Here is a 17,920-nt window from a genome sequence, read left to right on the forward strand (position 1 = left end):
CTCTTCAGGAATGCTTACTTATAGCACAGTGGGCCTGCACATAAAAAAACACTAATAAATAAAACAACAACAATAATAATGCAAACATTGTTTAGTGTGTCGTCTGTAGTTTGAAAGGGACTTCATATGACAAGCTCAGTGAGTCCTTTCCCTGCCCTGGGTGCTGTTTTGGATATATATTTGGTGCTATTACTTGGTGCCCTAGGATTTCATTTAGATCAGGGGTTCTCATTACTTCCCTACTACAATTGGTTGTCTAAACTATACTACTGTTACATCAAACATGTGTTCTGAGACACATTAACTACCCCCAAAATTCTGTATGTACCTCCAAGGTATGCATGCCTCAGTTTAAGAACCTCAAGTTTGGATTGTAATATTTGCAAAAATATTTAACTTTTTTGGCCAAAGTAACTGCAACTGTACCACTCCATAAAGAAACTACTTACACTAGTCATATAGATTGATGTCTTACCCTGTGGTGACACTTGATTTTGGACCTGACTTTCACCTGCCACTTGCACACCTCTCCCATGGAAGGCCTTGGATAACATGTGTAGGTATCACTCAGCCTCACTCTTCCTAGGATATTTGTTCTGCTTACATGTATTTTCTGTTGCTTTAGGTACATTATCATAAGGAATATTCTGAATTCTTCTGCTTAACCTCTTTCCATATGAGCTTCAAACAGCTTTAAAGGAGGAGCATCAGGAAAATTTTTATGTTCCTCATTTTCCTATTTTTATTACGCAGTTTTACTTGTGTCATTTAACACTACGTATTATGCTTTAATCTTAAACCTTTATCCATGACTACTATGTTAACAAATTACCTATTTCTTACCTCCTGCTTTTAGATATTAAATGTGTGTTTGGAATCATCTTCACATTTTTTCTATGGAAACCAGATTCATAGTTATTCTTTTATCTCTTTATTTCAACACATGATTGTCAAACTAATGTCGTAGGAACCACAACACCGCCTCTTTAATAAACCACACTCAGTTAACCACACTCTTACCACTAATGCCCACACGTCACCACAATCTGCCTCTCCACCAGCACCACCACTACCAACCTTTTTCATTATTTTTTACTCTTCTCAATATCACCAACTCTTTCTCCTTCCCATTCATCACCCATCTTTCTTCCACCACCTGTCTCCTTCCATCTACCCATGAGCACTACACAGTACCTCATCATACCAACCAACGAGGAAGAAGAAAAACGAGGGAAGGGAAAAAATCTCTGGACAACCACCTCAACTAAGAACCACAACCACTACCACAACCACCATTTCCCATCACACCAACCAACTGTCACCCAACCTAAAGATCAAGGGGGAAAAAGGAGACATGAAGAAACAGATAGACAATTGAGACAACCACCTCTAAAGCACCCCCACCATTACCACTACAACCCCCTGTTTCCACAATAACACCATGTCGTCACACCCACCATCTCCGTCTGCTAACCTAAAATACAAGAAAAAAGAGAAAAGGAGCGAAGAAATAAATAACTCGGACAATCACCTTAGCCACCACCACCACCACTGCCACATTTCCACGCTAACAACACCAAAACTACAAGGAACACAAGAGAAAAGGAGTAAAGAAACAAATACATAACCACTTCACTAAAACAACATTCCCACATCTAACATCAAAACTAATACCCTTACCACTATCACCACCTCCACCACCACAGCAACTACGTCAGAACTGCCACTACTATCACTGCCACCCCTGCCACCACCATCACCACCCTTTCTTCCTCCCCGTCAGGCCCAGGAAGACGCTCGGTACCAGCTTGGACGGACGATGCAGGTGGCGGCGAAGTGATGGTGGGCTTCACGCCATACGAGGTGGGCGAGTACTTGGTGGAGGTGCAGGTGGATGGCTCTAGGGTTCCTGGCAGCCCCTTCAGGTGGGTCCTTCAGTTTTAATCTTCTGCTTGGCTTTGTTCTTATTTTTGTACTTTTTGGATGATATCTAGTCATGTTTGCACTATCTTTTAACCTTTCTTTTGTTCCATTCTGTATCATTCTTATTTTCATGTTTATATCTGCTGTCTTGCATTTCTTATTCTGTTGTTTTCTCCTCTTCCTCCTCCATCTCCTTCTCCTCCTCCTCCTCCTACCTTTACTCCATGATTACCTTTTAATTATTATATTGTTTAATACCTGCTTGCCTTTTTGAAGTGTATGTTATGCAGTCTTTAAGTAATTTTCTATAACCAGTGCATTATTTTTATTATTATTATTATTGTTGTTGTTGCAATTGATGGAAGAATTGTTTCTGCTTGATTAGTGACAATAAACACTCTTATTTGACACCTATTTTTGTTCTCGTATTGTCGCTTAATTTCACTGATATCTAAATTACAGTCATTATGTTCATTTTGCTTTATCATTTCCTGTGTAAGAGTGACTTCCTCTGTGACGTTTTCTTTTTTGTGTGGCAAAGATGTATAGACTTTCTTTTTTCCGTGTGTGTGTGTGTGTGTGTGTGTGTGTGTGAACAGGTGTTACGTGTACGACTCCCAAGAGATCCGTGTGGGCGCCATTCCCAACGGGGTGGTGGGCAGACCAGTCGAGTTTGAGAGTAAGTTATCGTCTTTATTATTATTATTATTATTATTATTATTATTATTATTATTATTATTATTATTGTTATAGTTGAAGGGTTGAGTGGATGATTGCTTGGTTCATGACAGATGGTGAAGGGAATGTGTGTATAAATCTGAGAAGGAAATAATTATATCAAAGTTATTTAATGTGAGCATGTGAGCAAGGGGTGAGGTTGATGAGGAAGAGGAAGAGAGGTCAAACAGGAGTTGTAGGTGACACTGGGAAAGAGTGAATGGCAGAAAAATATAACTAGATCTGGAACTAGAAATAATAACTAATTAGGAGTAAAAGACAAAAAGAGGAACAGGAAAATAAAAGTGTGATAAGGATAGAGAAACATTAGTTACCCATCATATCAAAAGAGGGGAATAAGAAAAGAATATGCATGAAAGAGCAACAGGAAGAGCAATAGAAAGAATAGTTAGAGTTGGAATTACCTCCCACCTCACTCACCTGTGCACCTTTTCTTCCCCCTGCAGTTGATGGGTCGTCGGCCGGCTCAGGTAACTTGGAGATCCTCGTGAACGGCGGGCACGTCACCTCCTACGTGCGGAACCTCGGCCAACAGCGCTTCCTCGCCTCCTTCGTGCCTCACTCCGCCATCAGACACGTGGTGGAGATGCGCTTCAACGGGGAGAAGGTGCCGGGTGAGTACACGACGCTGGCCTTTGTATGGAGTGTAGGGGCTGTATTCTTAAACATCTCGGTGCCTAAGTACATAATTAACAAGGCTTTTCGTAGGAGTTATGGGGACTTCTATGGGTAGTTTTATGACTGGTGGCAGTTTGATAAGGCTTTTGTACCATGAGTGTGAAAAATTGATTTGAGAGACAGCAGAAGCATCCAAGAATATATACTCATATGTTGGTGAACTATGGAGGTGAGGACGCAGGGTTGAGGGTGTGGTGTGAATGTGACGAACTACTGCGGGGGGAAGTTAGCAGGAGTGAGGGAAGTACTGAGCTTACACACGGTGAAAAGGATGATAAGGTGCATAACGAGTGTGACAGTGACTAATTGTAAGGAGTTAACCAGTGTCTGCCGTGGTGATTTTTTGAGTAATAGGGAAATAAGGAAAACAAGAAAAGTAAATATGATGAAGAGTGAATTAAGGGGTACACTCCTTACACACACACACACACACACACACACACACAGTCTACCATTATTGCGCACTTATTTGGACCGAACGAGCCATGTTTAGAGTAAGAAGTCTTCCTTTTTACTTACACTTGGTCATGTCTGAGGTGCGTGTGTATATGTTGTGTATACTCACCATGATTTTAGTTCTTTTTTTTTTTCTCTTATTTCCTTCCGCTGGGTAATTTGGTGTCCTTCGCGGGAGACTGCCTCGTGAGTAGTGTGTGTGTGTGGGAGGGGGAGGGAGGAGAGGCGTGTGTATCCCCGCGGCCAGGGAAGGGATATTATTGCCGCGTGCAGCCGCCTCTGCATGGGGGGGACAAGGATGCGGGGTGTTATGTGCTTCTCCCAGCTTTCCGGCGACCCTGGGTGCCGCGAGTGTGTTTGCGTGGCATGACTCGTGACTCTCTTCCCGCCGCTCAGCTCCCCTTCCCTTGCCTTCCCCTTCCCTCCCCTCCCCATCCCCTCCCTCCCATTCCCTTTCCTTCCCTTTCCGTCCCTTTCCGTCCCTTCCCCTCCCTTCCCTTCCCTTCCCTTCCCTTCTCCACCTTTCCTTTCCTTTCCTTCCCTTCACCTTGTTGCGTCTGGTCATCGTACATTGGCAAGCAACTTATGTCATAGTTTACGTTGTGCGCTCTCGATGTTTCTTTATTATTTACGTATTTTGTTAAAGGAAAATGCTTAACCAGAAGGAGCAAACGTGAAGAGTAATCAGGAAGAATTTACTGATCTGATTTGCGACCGTCAGGATTTTTGTTAAGGGGGTTGGATATTTTTTTATTTAGTTCCACTGAGGAGAGAGAAAGAAACTAGCTGTTGTAAATAGTAAATAACAATAATCGTAATGGAACGGTGATTACAACGGCACTTGCTCTGTGAAATCACTGCCGACAAACCACATAATTCACACGACACGTGCTTTATTTTTTCCACTTAACGAACACACAAAAGGAGACTCTGCAAACAAATATAATTAAACCCTAACCCTCAATACTACTACAAAACATAAATCAATAAAGACATACACTTTAACAAACACTCAACCCCGAAACATACACATATCAGTGCACATATCAGTAGGCGCTACATTTGGGGTGAACTCGTGAACCAATTTTCCCTTCATTCATCACGAGGTCTGGCGGGGCGGGGCGGGCGTGGGTGGGTGGCTGAGTGGCGTGGCTCGCGCTCCCAGGAATCAGCACGAAGCGTCTCTGCGTGTGGCGCTCGTGGGAAGCGTTGGGGGTGTTCGCGTGTGTGACTAAAGCCCCAGTCACACATTCACGACAATGACTCCCGGCGCTCTCCCGACTCAGATCACGCCTCCCACCGTCGGGCCGCACGCCGACAGTTTTGGACATTTTCAAAACAATCGGGGCCCTCCCCGATATCTGTTACCCGTCGCGAATAACGTGACTGCGTAGGGATGACAGTGACGGGGATGACGACGAGAGAGAGGCGAGGATTGAGTTATTTAATTATATGTTACTAATGAAAAGAAAAAGGAAAGGAAGGTAAAAACAAAAAAAAGAGGATAAGGCTAAATGGGAGAGGACTAGGGGGTTAAACATGCATATAATGAAAATAAGAAAGGAAAATGGGCAGATGATGAGAGAGAGAGAGAGAGAGAGAGAGAGAGAGGAGTGGGAAGCCGTCATTTTATGAGCCTAATTTCACGTGGAAGGAGTATATCTTATTTCTTATTTGCCGTTTTGTTGCTGTAGTTCTAAAATATGTTTTTTGATTAGTAAGTTTCATTTGCGAAGAGTCCTTTTCTTATTGGGAGGTTTTATATTTATGATGGTTTCTCTCTCTCTCTCTCTCTCTCTCTCTCTCTCTCTCTCTCTCTCTCTCTCTCTCTCTCTCTCTCTCTCTCTCTCTCTCTCTCTCTCTCTCTCTCTTACCTTCATTATTTATTTTACATGTTTATCCCCTCCCTCCATCGTCCTCTCTCTCCCTTTTTGTCTCATCCTTTTTTCCCTCCTCGCTTTCTTTTTTTCATTATTTGCATACCAATTAGCGCCTCAGTCCTCGCCTTCGGGAGTGTGAGGGTGGGTGGGAACTGAGAAGAAGGGGCTTGAAAATTTCACTTTCTCAACATTCTCTTCATTTCCTTATTCTTGTCGACTTTCGTTTATTCTCACCAAAAGTTCGTGCGGTGGAGTTGCAAGAGAGGGTTGGGAGCCACGTGACCAGCTTATCGTACGCATAACATTGTATTTTTCGGTTTCTGCCCCATAAATATTGCAAAAAAGAGCATCAATAATTACCGATTTTTACAATAATTATTAATGCATATCGTTATCCTTGTGGGGGCGATAGTTTTTGGTCAGAAATCGGCAAAAACAATACACCAAGTACGACAATCTGGTAGCGTTGGTTGGGAGTCGGAAGAGGAGAAGCTTCACGCGTGCTGTAAATATAAAGCGAGTGGAAATGATCGGAGTGTCGCGGGAGGGACTGACGGAGTGGCTGGCTGACTTGACTTCCTTGTGTCCGGCGTTTAGATCAGGTTGTTAGACGAGAGAGAGAGAGAGAGAGAGAGAGAGAGAGAGAGATGATAAGATAGAAAATAAAGAAAGGAAGGCAAAGTCAATATCTAGTGGAATTAAGCGGGATAGGGAGAGACATCTAAATATTAAAAATGATAACAGACCTCCTAATCCGCCTCCTCATCTTCCTCTTCCTCCTCCTCCTGTCAAGTAGCGTGTGTTTATGGTGTTGGTGTTGGGGGGGGGGTGAAGGAGTTATATTTTGGTTTGTTGTGAAAGGGAAGTCTGAGCTCTCTCCATCGATATTACCCAAAGCCATATGTCGCTTCGAACCCTCCTCCTCCTCCTCCTCCTCCTCCTCCTCCTCCTCCTCCTCCTCTTTTAGTGTATATCTTCCTCTTCGTCTCACCCTCTTCCTGCTTCGTTTTCTTCATATATTTTCTACTTTTCATTACAAATTTTCCTCATTCTTGTTATTTTCCCTCCCCTTCCTCTCCTCCTTCTCCTGTTTCGGCTCCTCCACATCGTCCTTTTCATCTTGTCTTTTCCTGCTTCATTTTCTTCATGTCATATTTCCTACATTTTTTTACAATTTTTCCGCATTTTTATTTCCTCCTTTCTTTCTCCAATTCTTTCTCCTTTATTTCCTCCTCTTTCTCCTGCTCCTCTTCATATTGCACATTTTCCTCCTCTTCGTTTTCTTCACATCATGCTTCCTACTTTTCATTACAGTTTTCCCTTAGACTTACTATTTTTCACTTTCCTGTTGCTCTTTTTCCTCTTCCTCCTCCTGCTTCTGCTGAACATCTGGTGTACATTTTTTTCTTTTTCAATTAGCCTTTTCCTTCATCGTGTTCTTCATATATTTTCCACATTTTAGTAGAAGTTTTTCTCATACTTGTCATTTCCTCCTCCTCCTCCTCCTCCTCCTCCTCCTCTTCCTTCTCTTCCGTGCAGGTAGCCAAGGCAAGTAAACTCACCCGATGCTTTAAGTAATGAGGAGACATTTGCAGCTCGCCAGTGAAAGTGAAAATGCAGGAAGGGTGAAGTAATGTTGAGAGAGAGAGAGAGAGAGAGAGAGAGAGAGAGAGAGAGAGAGAGAGAGAGAGAGAGAGAGAGAGAGAGAGAGAGAGAGTAAATGCAATGAAAAGAAGACAAAGAAAATATTTAGTGAAAAGAAAAGTAGGGAAGGAGATTGATTAAAAAAAAACGAAAGAAAGAAATAGACTGCGATAGATTGAGCAAGAAATGTGAGAGAATAAGTAAAAAAAAACCACAAAGGAAATTAGATACAGGAAAAGAAGAAAAGAATTATAAGAGGTGATGATACCAGATAAAAGGAAGAAGACCAATAATGAAAAAATGAATATAATAACAGTGGGGGACGATAACAATGATAATAGCAAGAAGAAGAGAGAGAAGGTGAAAAAGATAATAATAATAATAATAATAATAATAATAATAATAATAATAATAATAATAATAATAATAATAATAATAATAATAATAAACAGCATCAGCATCAGCCAAGACCGTTTCCCGTATGGCACTCATTCTCGTCGGCGTTAACAAATTACGGTTTTACTGCGAACAACGAAAGAGAAACTCGAGAACCATTAAAGCTGTCGTCCACCACCACCACCACCACCCACTACCATGACCAACCATAACAAGAGCAACAACAACAGGCAGTACCAACAACCGTCTGTCAAAGCAAGCCACATTCACCATCTCCTCCGGCCTCCCCCTCTCTCACACATACATACAGCCACACACACACAGGCAGTTTGCTTAGGCGTCGATCGCTTCCCACAGGCCCTGAGAGAAAGCTGTGTGTTGTCTCCGCGCCGGGTCTGAGTTTCTCCTTATATCCTCCGTGGCTCTGAATGCTGGAATGTCGCGCGGGAAAACTTCTGCGACGATGCGTAGAGTTTTTAGCGTCATATTCATAAACATTGCGGGGTTCAAGCATGCATATTTGGCAAGGCTTTCGTAGAGGTTTGGGGTCTTTTCAGGGGTAGTTTGACGATTCCTCTGAACCTTTGGAAATAATTGATGAGAGGCAGAAGCGTCTGAGAATAGAGTCGAATACGCGAGCCGATATATCAATGCTTGGACACTTCCTTTCTCTTTCCCTCCCGCTGCGCCGCTTCTCTTTTCGCCTCGCCTCCGCTGGACCGAAGATTTTTCCCGTTGAACTCCAATGTAAACGACTGCAGCAACTTGGTCATATGGAGGAACCCCTTTTCTTTCTCATTTCTCCGCTGCACCGGTCCTCTGTTTGTCTCGTCTCAACCCTGGACTAAAGGTCATGTCGGGTAGTAGTGTTAGTATCTGCAGGAACTCGTTAATATACAGGAAATAACTTTGTTTGTGGCGATGAATATCCTTAACTGAGATTTGTTTCCTTAATCTTTCTCCCGCTGCTTGTCTCGTCTCTCCTTACACGCACACACATTTGATAAGGCTTTCATAGAGGTTGTGTTAGTATCTCCATGGGTAGTTTTGTGAACCTAGTGATAGTTTGACAAGACCTCTACACCATGAACGTGAAAAACTCTCTCGAGAACCCAAGTAATCTCCATTGTGGCCTTTGGAAATACTTGTTATGAGAGCCGAAAGTGCCTAAAAACACGGGCTTAGACCTCGTTGAGCAGTACTACTTAACGGCAGCTGTGTCCCGGCAGTGTACAGGAAGTAACCATGTTCGTGTCCGTCGTATGCTCGTTTATTGTCCAAAACACACACCTGCCCCCTGCCGCCTGCCTCCTGCATAGCGAGCCCGGTGAGTAGTGACATCTGGCAACCGCTGGGCAGGTGGTGGTGGTGGCAGCAGGTGACCTTCATTTTGGGGTACACGAGCAGATATCCAAAAATAAAACCACATCATGTTTTATTTTAGAGCCGCGAAAGCTTGATCAGTCCTAACCCAGAGAGGAGAAGCGAGTAAACAAAGCCAAGGAAACAGACGGAATGGCAAACGGGACGAATGGAGGTTAAGGAGGATGTTATGGAAGAAGGAAGGAGCGGGTGAAGGAGGTGGAGGAGAAGGAGACGGAGGAGGAGGAAGAGGAGAGGCAGTGGGGGTGGCCTACTTGCCGCTCTTGGGGAGGAAGGCGGAGGGACGTCTGGTGGTGGTGGTGGTGGTGGGTCGGGCCAAGAGGGACGGGACGGGTTGGTTCGCTTGGCTGTCAGACTTCAGTGGCTGCCGAGACGCCGCCTGTATCACTATCTACGACCGTTCTCTCGCGTTGAAATCTCTTCTCGGACCAAACCCCGCGGGATACCATACCATGAGAGATTGCATTCGCCTTCTATGCCCACGTCTATTCTCCCGAGTGCCACAGTGTTGACGTGCGTGTCAGTGTGATGGTGAAGTGCTGAGGAAGTGTTGTGACGTGCGAGGAAGTGTTAGGAGATACTGCTAACCGAAGGACTGATAACATATACGTGTACATTGGTTATAAGAGCAAGTGGTCGCTATAGACTTACCTTCTTGGCGTGTAGAGCAGCATCCTGGATCCCTTCTGCGGTAGCCTTCGTGTCTCGTCTTAGGTAAGGAGGGCGAGTGTTACCTGTCTCGTCATCTTAGAAATTCATAAGATGGTTTTGGAAGGTGTGTGTTTATTTGTGTGTTATGCGTGGAGGGAAGAAAGTATCCGTTGAGTATAGGATCATATAGAAGGGAAATGAAGAGAAGGTTAAGGAGGAGGAGGAAGAGAGAAGAGTAAGGGGAGGGGGATGAGTAAAAGTGGGCGGCGGCGGCGGTGGTGGTGGTGGTGGCGGCTGCTAAGGTATGCGGGCAAGGAAGGGAAGTGGCTGGTGGTGGCGGTGGTCAGCGTGTATGTGGTTAGGAAAAAATGTATATGTATGATGTGTGTGTGTGTGTGTGTGTGTGTGTGTGTGTGTATGTAAGAATGTCTCAGGGATCCTCTTGTCTTAATATAGGTATGTATGTATGTATGTGTGTGTGTATGTATGTATGTATGTTGATATTTATATATTCTACCTGAAAATCCTTGATGTTTTATGGTATTTTTCATGCATGTCTCTACGTTTCCTGTGATGTTTTTTTCCGCCTTCCTGTATTTTTTTTCTCGGGTTGTAAGACTTCCTCCCTTTATCGTTTATATTTGTATGAGTTTGTATCTGAAACAATAAACAGCCGGCATACCTTTTGTTAAGTGTGCAATAGTTTAGGTTCATTACACACACACACACACACACACACACACACACACACACACACACACACACACCAGGTAACTACGGATAATTAGGAATGACGGGCAGGTAAGTAAAGCGAGGCCGGACCCAAGTTTGTGACCCGTGGGAACGCTGTAATCAAACGTCAATACAGTGGCTCCGGGTTTTACAGTTCTCTTTTTGTCAGTAACTTTTCTTTTCTTGCAAACTTGAATTGTCTCATTTTCATTTTTTTTTCTCCTTCAGTGACGTTCCCAGGATTGTGTCGGGATTTTCTTTTGTTTTGCATCTTTTAACTTGAAATGTCTTTATCTCTGAACTCATTTTATCTTTTACCTTAAGCTTGAATCGTCTCGTATCTTTTTCCTCCGTGACTTACTCCTAGAATTGCGTTATTTTGTGTCCTCTCGGTAGCATCTTTTAACTAGGAATGTCTCTCTTAAGGTTACGTATTTTTAGTGTGTCTTCTTCCTTTTCTAGAAGCTTTTATTCTTATACACATCAACTTTGGTTTGTCCTTGAGTAGCCGCGACTTGTTCATTACTTTCTTCGGTGATGAGGAGAACGAGGCATTACATTTAGCTAGTTTGTGTGTAGGGCTGTTTATGTTTACTTTACACCTTTCATGTTCGTATCTTAATCATTACCGTCCCTCCCTCTCTCCTCCGTCCCCCTTTTCTTTTGTATCACTCTTCCCTACCTTTCTAAGTCTCCCATTCTCCTTCTTTGACTCCCTTCTCTCTTCTGTTCCTCTTTTCCCTGTTTCTCTTCCTTCCTTCCTACGTTCTTACAGTCTCCCTTCTTTGACTCCCTCCTCTCTTCTGTTCCTCTTTTCCCTGTTTCTCTTCCTTCCTTCCTACGTTCTTACAGTCTCCCTTCTTTGACTCCCTCCTCTCTTCCTTCCTTCCCTCGTTCTTACAGTCTCCCTTCTTTGACTCCCTCCTCTCTTCTGTTCCTCTTTTCCCTGTTTCTCTTCCTTCCTTCCTACGTTCTTACAGTCTCCCTTCTTTGACTCCCTCCTCTCTTCCTTCCTTCCCTCGTTCTTGCAGTCTCCCTCCTTTCACTCCCTTCTCTTCTCTGTTCCTCTTTTCCCTGTTCCTCTTCCTTCCTTCCTACGTTCTTACAGTCTCCCTTCTTTGACTCCCTCCTCTCTTCTGTTCCTCTTTTCCCTGTTCCTCTTCCTTCCTGTAGGGTTCATGAACGCATGGCATCACTTCAACCAGCGCCCAGATTTGTTTTGGGAGGACGGACTCCACTTGAACGAGGTTGGTTCGGCGCGGCTAGGAAGGCTCCTGAACGATGCAGTTGAAAGCTTCTCGAAAAGCTATTCAAAAAACTGGAGGCGAGGGCAAGGCAAAGGCAACCCTTGATCAACCGAACCGTAGCGTCGATGCGGCTTGCAAGAAACTGTGTAACCAACGACGCCTCCGACAAGCGAACTCATTCAACACGACGCGGCCAAACCAGTAGTCACATTTCCATTTTGTACACAAATGCACGCAGTCTATTACCCAAAAAGGACGAAATTAGGGCGTATATTGCAACTGAGAAACCAGATGTGGTAGCCATCACAGAGACTTGGGCCAACTCTGCACATCTAGTATCTGAACTGTCATTTCCGGGTACGAAAACTTCCAAAAAATCGAATGCACAAGAAAGGAGGAGGAGTAATTTGCTACGTAAAAAGTACGCTCCTGCCATAAAATAGACAAACAGGACGCAGAGAATTACGACTCCGTCTATGTGGAAATAACTGCGAATAATAAGAAACTAACACTTGCGACCGTATACAGGCCTCCAAAACAACAGGCAGCCGATGACACTGCCCTGTACGAAGAGCTTCACTCTCTAACACAAAGTAAAGAAGCAATAATAATTGGGGACTTTAATTGCCCTAACATTGACTGGGGACAATTGACTGGAGATCAAGAGGGTAACAGGCTTATAGAAATGGTGGAGGATTCGTTCCTCACTCAAGTTGTAACTCAACCAACAAGAGAAAACAATCTGCTGGATCTGGTATTAGTAAGCGACCCCGACCTCATTCGCGACTGTGAAGTTGGTGAAAAATTAACGGTTGCGATCACCACTTAATCCGTTTCAATGTCAACATAAGTCACAAACTCGTAGACAATCCGTCAGTGATACCCGACTACAAAAAGCAAATTTCAACCTAGCCCGTGAGCTGCTTCCTCTGCGACCTGGGACCAACTTCACCTAACCGACAATACAATCGACAACGTGTGGAACAACTTCAAAGATAAGCTTTTGGGAGTAGAAAAGGCTACAGTGCCGACGAAACCCAGGCGAGTAAATGGTGCCGTAGATCCACCGTGGATGACCAGAGAAATAAAAAGGGCGGTAAACTTAAAAAAAAGGAATTATAACCTAATGAAAGAGAATGACACGGCCGAAGCCCGTTCTCAGTACCACAACAGCCTCAGAGCTTGTCGCACCCTTATTCGGAGTAGTAAACGCAACTACGAAAAACAAATAGCGCGTGACATCAAGACAAACTCAAAAAAATTCTTCACATACATCAGATCGAAAAAGAAAGTAAAATCCAATATTGGTCCCCTGACAGACGAGACTGGAGCTGCAACTCAGGACAGTAAACAGATGGCCAGAATCCTCAACAGTAACTTCGCATCCGTATTCACAGTCGAAAACATCGAAACCATGCCCGAGAACCCTGACCCGCCGAGGGGAATCACGCCCCTGAAAATTGACTCAATATGCGACCAAGAAGTGAAAGAGTATTTGGATAAACTCGACACGAACAAGTCAACAGGACCTGACGGTTTGTCCCCGCGGTTATTAAAAGAGCTTAAACAACAAATACTTCAGCCACTCACTAACATATTCAACCAGTCTGTTCAATTGAAAAAGGTCCCGGAAGACTGGAAGATGGCGAACGTAACACCAATTTTCAAAAAGGGAGACAAAAGCGTTGCATTAAACTACAGGCCCATAAGTTTGACATCAGTGGCAGGAAAAATACTCGAAAAGATTATTAGAGACAAACTTGTTAAGTTTCTAGAAGACAATAATGTAATCTCCGACACCCAGCATGGCTTCAGAAACAAGCGCTCCTGCCTAACGAATTTATTAGACTTCTTCCAAGGTATATATAAGAACTGGGATGCCCACATCCCCAGTGATGTTATATACCTGGACTTTCAGAAAGCCTTCGACAAAGTACCGCACGAGAGACTCCTTAAGAAACTGCACTCGGCGGGCATTGGAGCCAATCTGATCGCGTGGATAAGAGATTGGCTCACCGACAGAAAACAACGAGTACTACTCAACGGACAGCCTTCCGATTGGCTTCCAGTCACTAGTGGAGTGCCTCAAGGGTCAGTGCTGGGACCCATTCTCTTCATCATATATATCAACGACCTCGAAGCAGGACTGAAATCCACAATATCGAAATTTGCTGATGACACTAAGGTGGGGGGAAAGGCCCTCACAAAGACCGACTGCGAAATCATTCAGAAAGACCTCAATCACATTATCGAATGGTCGGAAAAATGGCAAATGTCTTTTAATGTTGACAAATGCAAAGTCATGCACATTGGGTCCAGAAATAGTAACCACATCCATCATGAATGGGAGACCTCTGCAAGCGATGCAGGAGGAAAAGGATCTTGGAGTCACTATCAGCAGTGACCTGAAACACGCGAATCACTGTAAAAAAGCATACAACAAAGCCAACACTATGCTCGGGTTCATAGCGAGGAACTTCGAGTGTAAAACGCCAGACGTGATGCTATCCTTGTATAATTCCATGGTAAGACCGCACCTCGAGTATGCAGTACAGTTCTGGTCTCCTAATTACAGAAAGGACATTGATTTACTGGAAAGGATTCAGCGACGCGCCACGAAAATGATACCAACCTTAAGGGCTCAACCGTACGAGGAACGACTCAAGCGACTCAATCTCTTTACATTAGAGAAAAGACGCCTACGAGGAGATATGATTCAAGTCTTCAAGTATCTGAAAAAATTCAATAACGTCGATTACTCCAATTTCTTTGAATTGCAAACCAACCTAAGAACTAGAAATAACGGTTTACCCATTCAGTCTAAGCGATGTAACACAGACATCGGAAGGAGTTTCTTTTCAAACCGAATCATCCGTCACTGGAACAATCTTCCTTCAGAAGTAGTAAATGCGAATACTATCAACTCCTTCAAATATAGAATCGACCGTCACTTCGCTGCGTCGGGAGTAAACTGAATATTGAGTTGCTTTCATCTGCTCCTCAATATCGAGGTGCTTTCATCTACTCCTCAATGTCGAGGTGCTTTCATCTGCTCCCCAGGCCCCAGGCTGTCGAGCAGATTAAATCACCAAAGCGGGCAACCTCGTAATGAGCCAATAGGCTTTCTGTTGCCTGCGTTTCCATGTTTCCATGTTTCCTTCCTACGTTCTTAGTCTCCCTTCTTTCGCTCCCTACTCTCCTCTGTTCCTCTCGTTTCCCCCTTGCTCCTCTACTTCCTATAATACCATCCTAATGTCCCTTCTTTCTCTTCCTACTCACCTCTGTTCCTCTCGTTTCCCCCTTGTTCCTCTACTTCTTATAATACCTTCCCATGTCCGACTCACTTCTAACTCTCCTCTGTCCCTCTCTTTTCCCCCTTGTTCCTCTACTTCTTATAATACTTCCATGTCCGACTCACTTCGTTCCCTCCCTACTCACCTCTTTTCCTCCTTTTTCCCCTCTGTTCTTTTATACGTTTCTCCATCCCTCTACCCCTTCTTTCAGTTCCGTCTCCCCTCTATCCCTCCTTTCCCCTTTTGTCACATTCTTTCCTACCTATCTATAAAAAAAATACGTCCCTCCATTCTTCCCTCCGTTCATCACACCTTCCCTTCGTGTCTCTGTCCATCCCTCCATCTCTGCGCTGACCGTGACCCCAACGTCCCCTTTCCTCCTCCTCCTCCTCCTCCTCCTCCTCCCCTACCGTTACTCCCGCGGCGAGGAAAGACGGTGGGAAGGAGAGGAATGGCGGAGGCGCTGCGCATATCGGCCGTCTGTTGTTTACTTCAAGTTCGATTTGCATTGCGTGTTAAGATGCGAAGAGAGAGAGAGAGAGGGAGAGGGAGACGGGGAGTAGAGAGGTTTGTGATATGAGAATGAAAAAATATAAAAAGGAAAAGGGGGGGAAATGTAGCTATCGCATTTTGGATTCACAGGAGAGAAAAAAACAGTTAAAGAGATAAATAAACATACCCAAGTAAAGAGAGAGAACTAGTGGGGAGTGACGAATATGCATGATTGAAGACGCTGACGTTGAAGGGGGAGAGAAATATGAGAAGAAAAATGTAGAAAAGAAATTAGAAGGAAGAAGCAAAAAGAGACGAGCGAGGGAAGTGAAGCCTTTGAAGAGAGAGAGAGAGAGAGAGAGAGAGAGAGAGAGAGAGAGAGAGAGAGAGAGACGAATTTGGCGTTCATTATGTTGGATAGCGCTAAAACTTCACCAATGGCTGTATTTTAAGGCCATAAAATCCACCACAGAGAAAAGATGAACGTAAAAACAACCCTAATGAGAGAGAGAGAGAGAGAGAGAGAGAGAGAGAGAGAGAGAGAAATTGTTTATTACCCTTAACCTATCTTCTACAATCATTAGCTACGAGTTGCATAGACAATCAGCGGTACAATCAAGGCATTTCAGGCGAGAACAATTCCGGGTCGTAACGTAACGAGACGAGGAGGCGAGGAAGCAATTACCCGCGTCAGATAATTACTTACACAACACGCAATTAAGAGAAAAAAATGGCATAATAGTCGCCAGTAACGTTAGTAATCGAGTGTCATGTTTGGTAATTAGATCTGAAGTGGCGTCTCTCTCTCTCTCTCTCTCTCTCTCTCTCTCTCTCTCTCTCTCTCTCTCTCCATATTTGTTTTCTTATTGTTCATCTGAAAAAAGTGTGTGTGTGTGTGTGTGTGTGTGTGTGTGTGTGTGTGTGAGTTCGTCCATAATGGCGCCAGGCACGGCTTCACATCGGTCACACACACACACACACACACACACACACACACACACACACACACACACACACTGACACTAATTTTCTCGGCCACATAACTGTCCTGCGTCTCAACAATGAACAAGATTGACAAACAGACGCGGACGACTTACAAATTTAATGTCGTATCGGTCGTTGTTCGTTGTCGTTTTCTTCCTTTCTTCTCACACACTTGATCCCTCGTTCATTCAACCCTCACTTCCTTCCTTCCTCCTTTCATTCATTTGTTCATTCATTCATTTGTTTATTCATTTCCTCACTCGTCTTATCTTTCTCCCCCCTCTTCCTTCCTCCCTTCCTTCCATTCCTATGCCATATCTATCTCTCATTCCTCATTTCTCTTTCCCTCACTTCTTTTCTTCCTTTTCTTATTCCTCTCTCATCTTTCTCCCCTCTCTTCCTTCCTCCCTTCCTTTCATTCCTATTCCATCTCTATCTGTCATTCTTCATTTCTCTTTCACTTCTTTGCTTCCCTTCCTTATTCCTCTCTCATCTTTTTGTATCCTCTTTACTCTTCCCTCCCTGCCTCCCTCTCCTTTTCCTCCCTCCGTTACTTCTTTCCTTCGCTTCCTCATTCCTCGCAATCTTTCCTCCCTTTCTCATGCCTCTTTCTCCCACTTCCTTCTTTCCCTTCCTCATTCTTCTTCTTTCCTCATTCCTCCCTCCCTCACCTCCTTCCTCTTCATCTCCCCCTTGCCAGCCATCCCTCCCTCCCTGCCTGCCACTATCAACACACATATAAACGCACACTACCGGTTGACAGTACGTAAAGGTTTTTGTTTTCTATTTCGTGCATGTGTTTTCTTCCCCGTCGGGTGTGCATGGTCGAGTGTTAATAGAAAGCCGTAGATTGTGAGCATGGGGGAACCGTGGAGCAGAGCAGAGGAGCAGGGAAGAGCACCATGTCACGCGTTAGTGGAGCGGAACCAAAAGATGAGCTGCGGTGCGTGGAATAGCTTCGTTTTCCCCGCTAACTCATGGTCTGCAAATTTAAATCTTACGAAGGCTCATATTCTTAAACATTTCGAGGCTTACTTAGCTACACACCCACATATAAGGCCTTGTAGAGGTTGGGGGTATTTCCATGGGCCCCCTATGTCATGACTCGTGGCCCAGGATAGTTAGGAAACAGCCCAATATGTGTTTAAAAGCCATGGTAAGCAACTGTATTAATTTGGAAGGCTTTTTTGGCATACGGACGCTAATCATACTTCATTTTCTTAATCATGAGTCGAGGAGATAACGGAGACTACCTCGATATAACCTCAGTGTTCAGGCCAACACAACCATTTTTTTTTACAGCAAAGGAAACTGCTCAAGGGCTAAAAAAAAGGAAGCTAATGAAAAAAAAAGCCCGCTAATCACTTCTATAAAAAGAGTTAAGGGGAGTGGCCGAAAGAGAAGTCATGCTAATTTCTAAATC

General features: G+C 44.1%; 1 protein-coding gene across 3 annotated transcripts in view; it reads left to right on the top strand.

Annotated features, from left to right (window-relative positions):
• The window catches only part of LOC126999992 (filamin-C-like), a 140,504-nt gene that overhangs the window by 69,399 nt on the left and 53,185 nt on the right, over nt 1-17,920 (top strand). For all 3 annotated transcript variants that reach the window (XM_050863342.1, XM_050863343.1, XM_050863344.1), the window contains 3 exons: nt 1,784-1,925; nt 2,523-2,602; nt 3,108-3,275. In XM_050863342.1, coding sequence (XP_050719299.1) covers nt 1,784-1,925; nt 2,523-2,602; nt 3,108-3,275 — 390 coding nt within the window. The remainder of the gene's footprint in view (nt 1-1,783; nt 1,926-2,522; nt 2,603-3,107; nt 3,276-17,920) is intronic.

This window comes from Eriocheir sinensis, chromosome 17 (genome assembly GCF_024679095.1).
Source record: "Eriocheir sinensis breed Jianghai 21 chromosome 17, ASM2467909v1, whole genome shotgun sequence".
In the NCBI taxonomy this organism is placed as follows: domain Eukaryota; kingdom Metazoa; phylum Arthropoda; class Malacostraca; order Decapoda; family Varunidae; genus Eriocheir; species Eriocheir sinensis.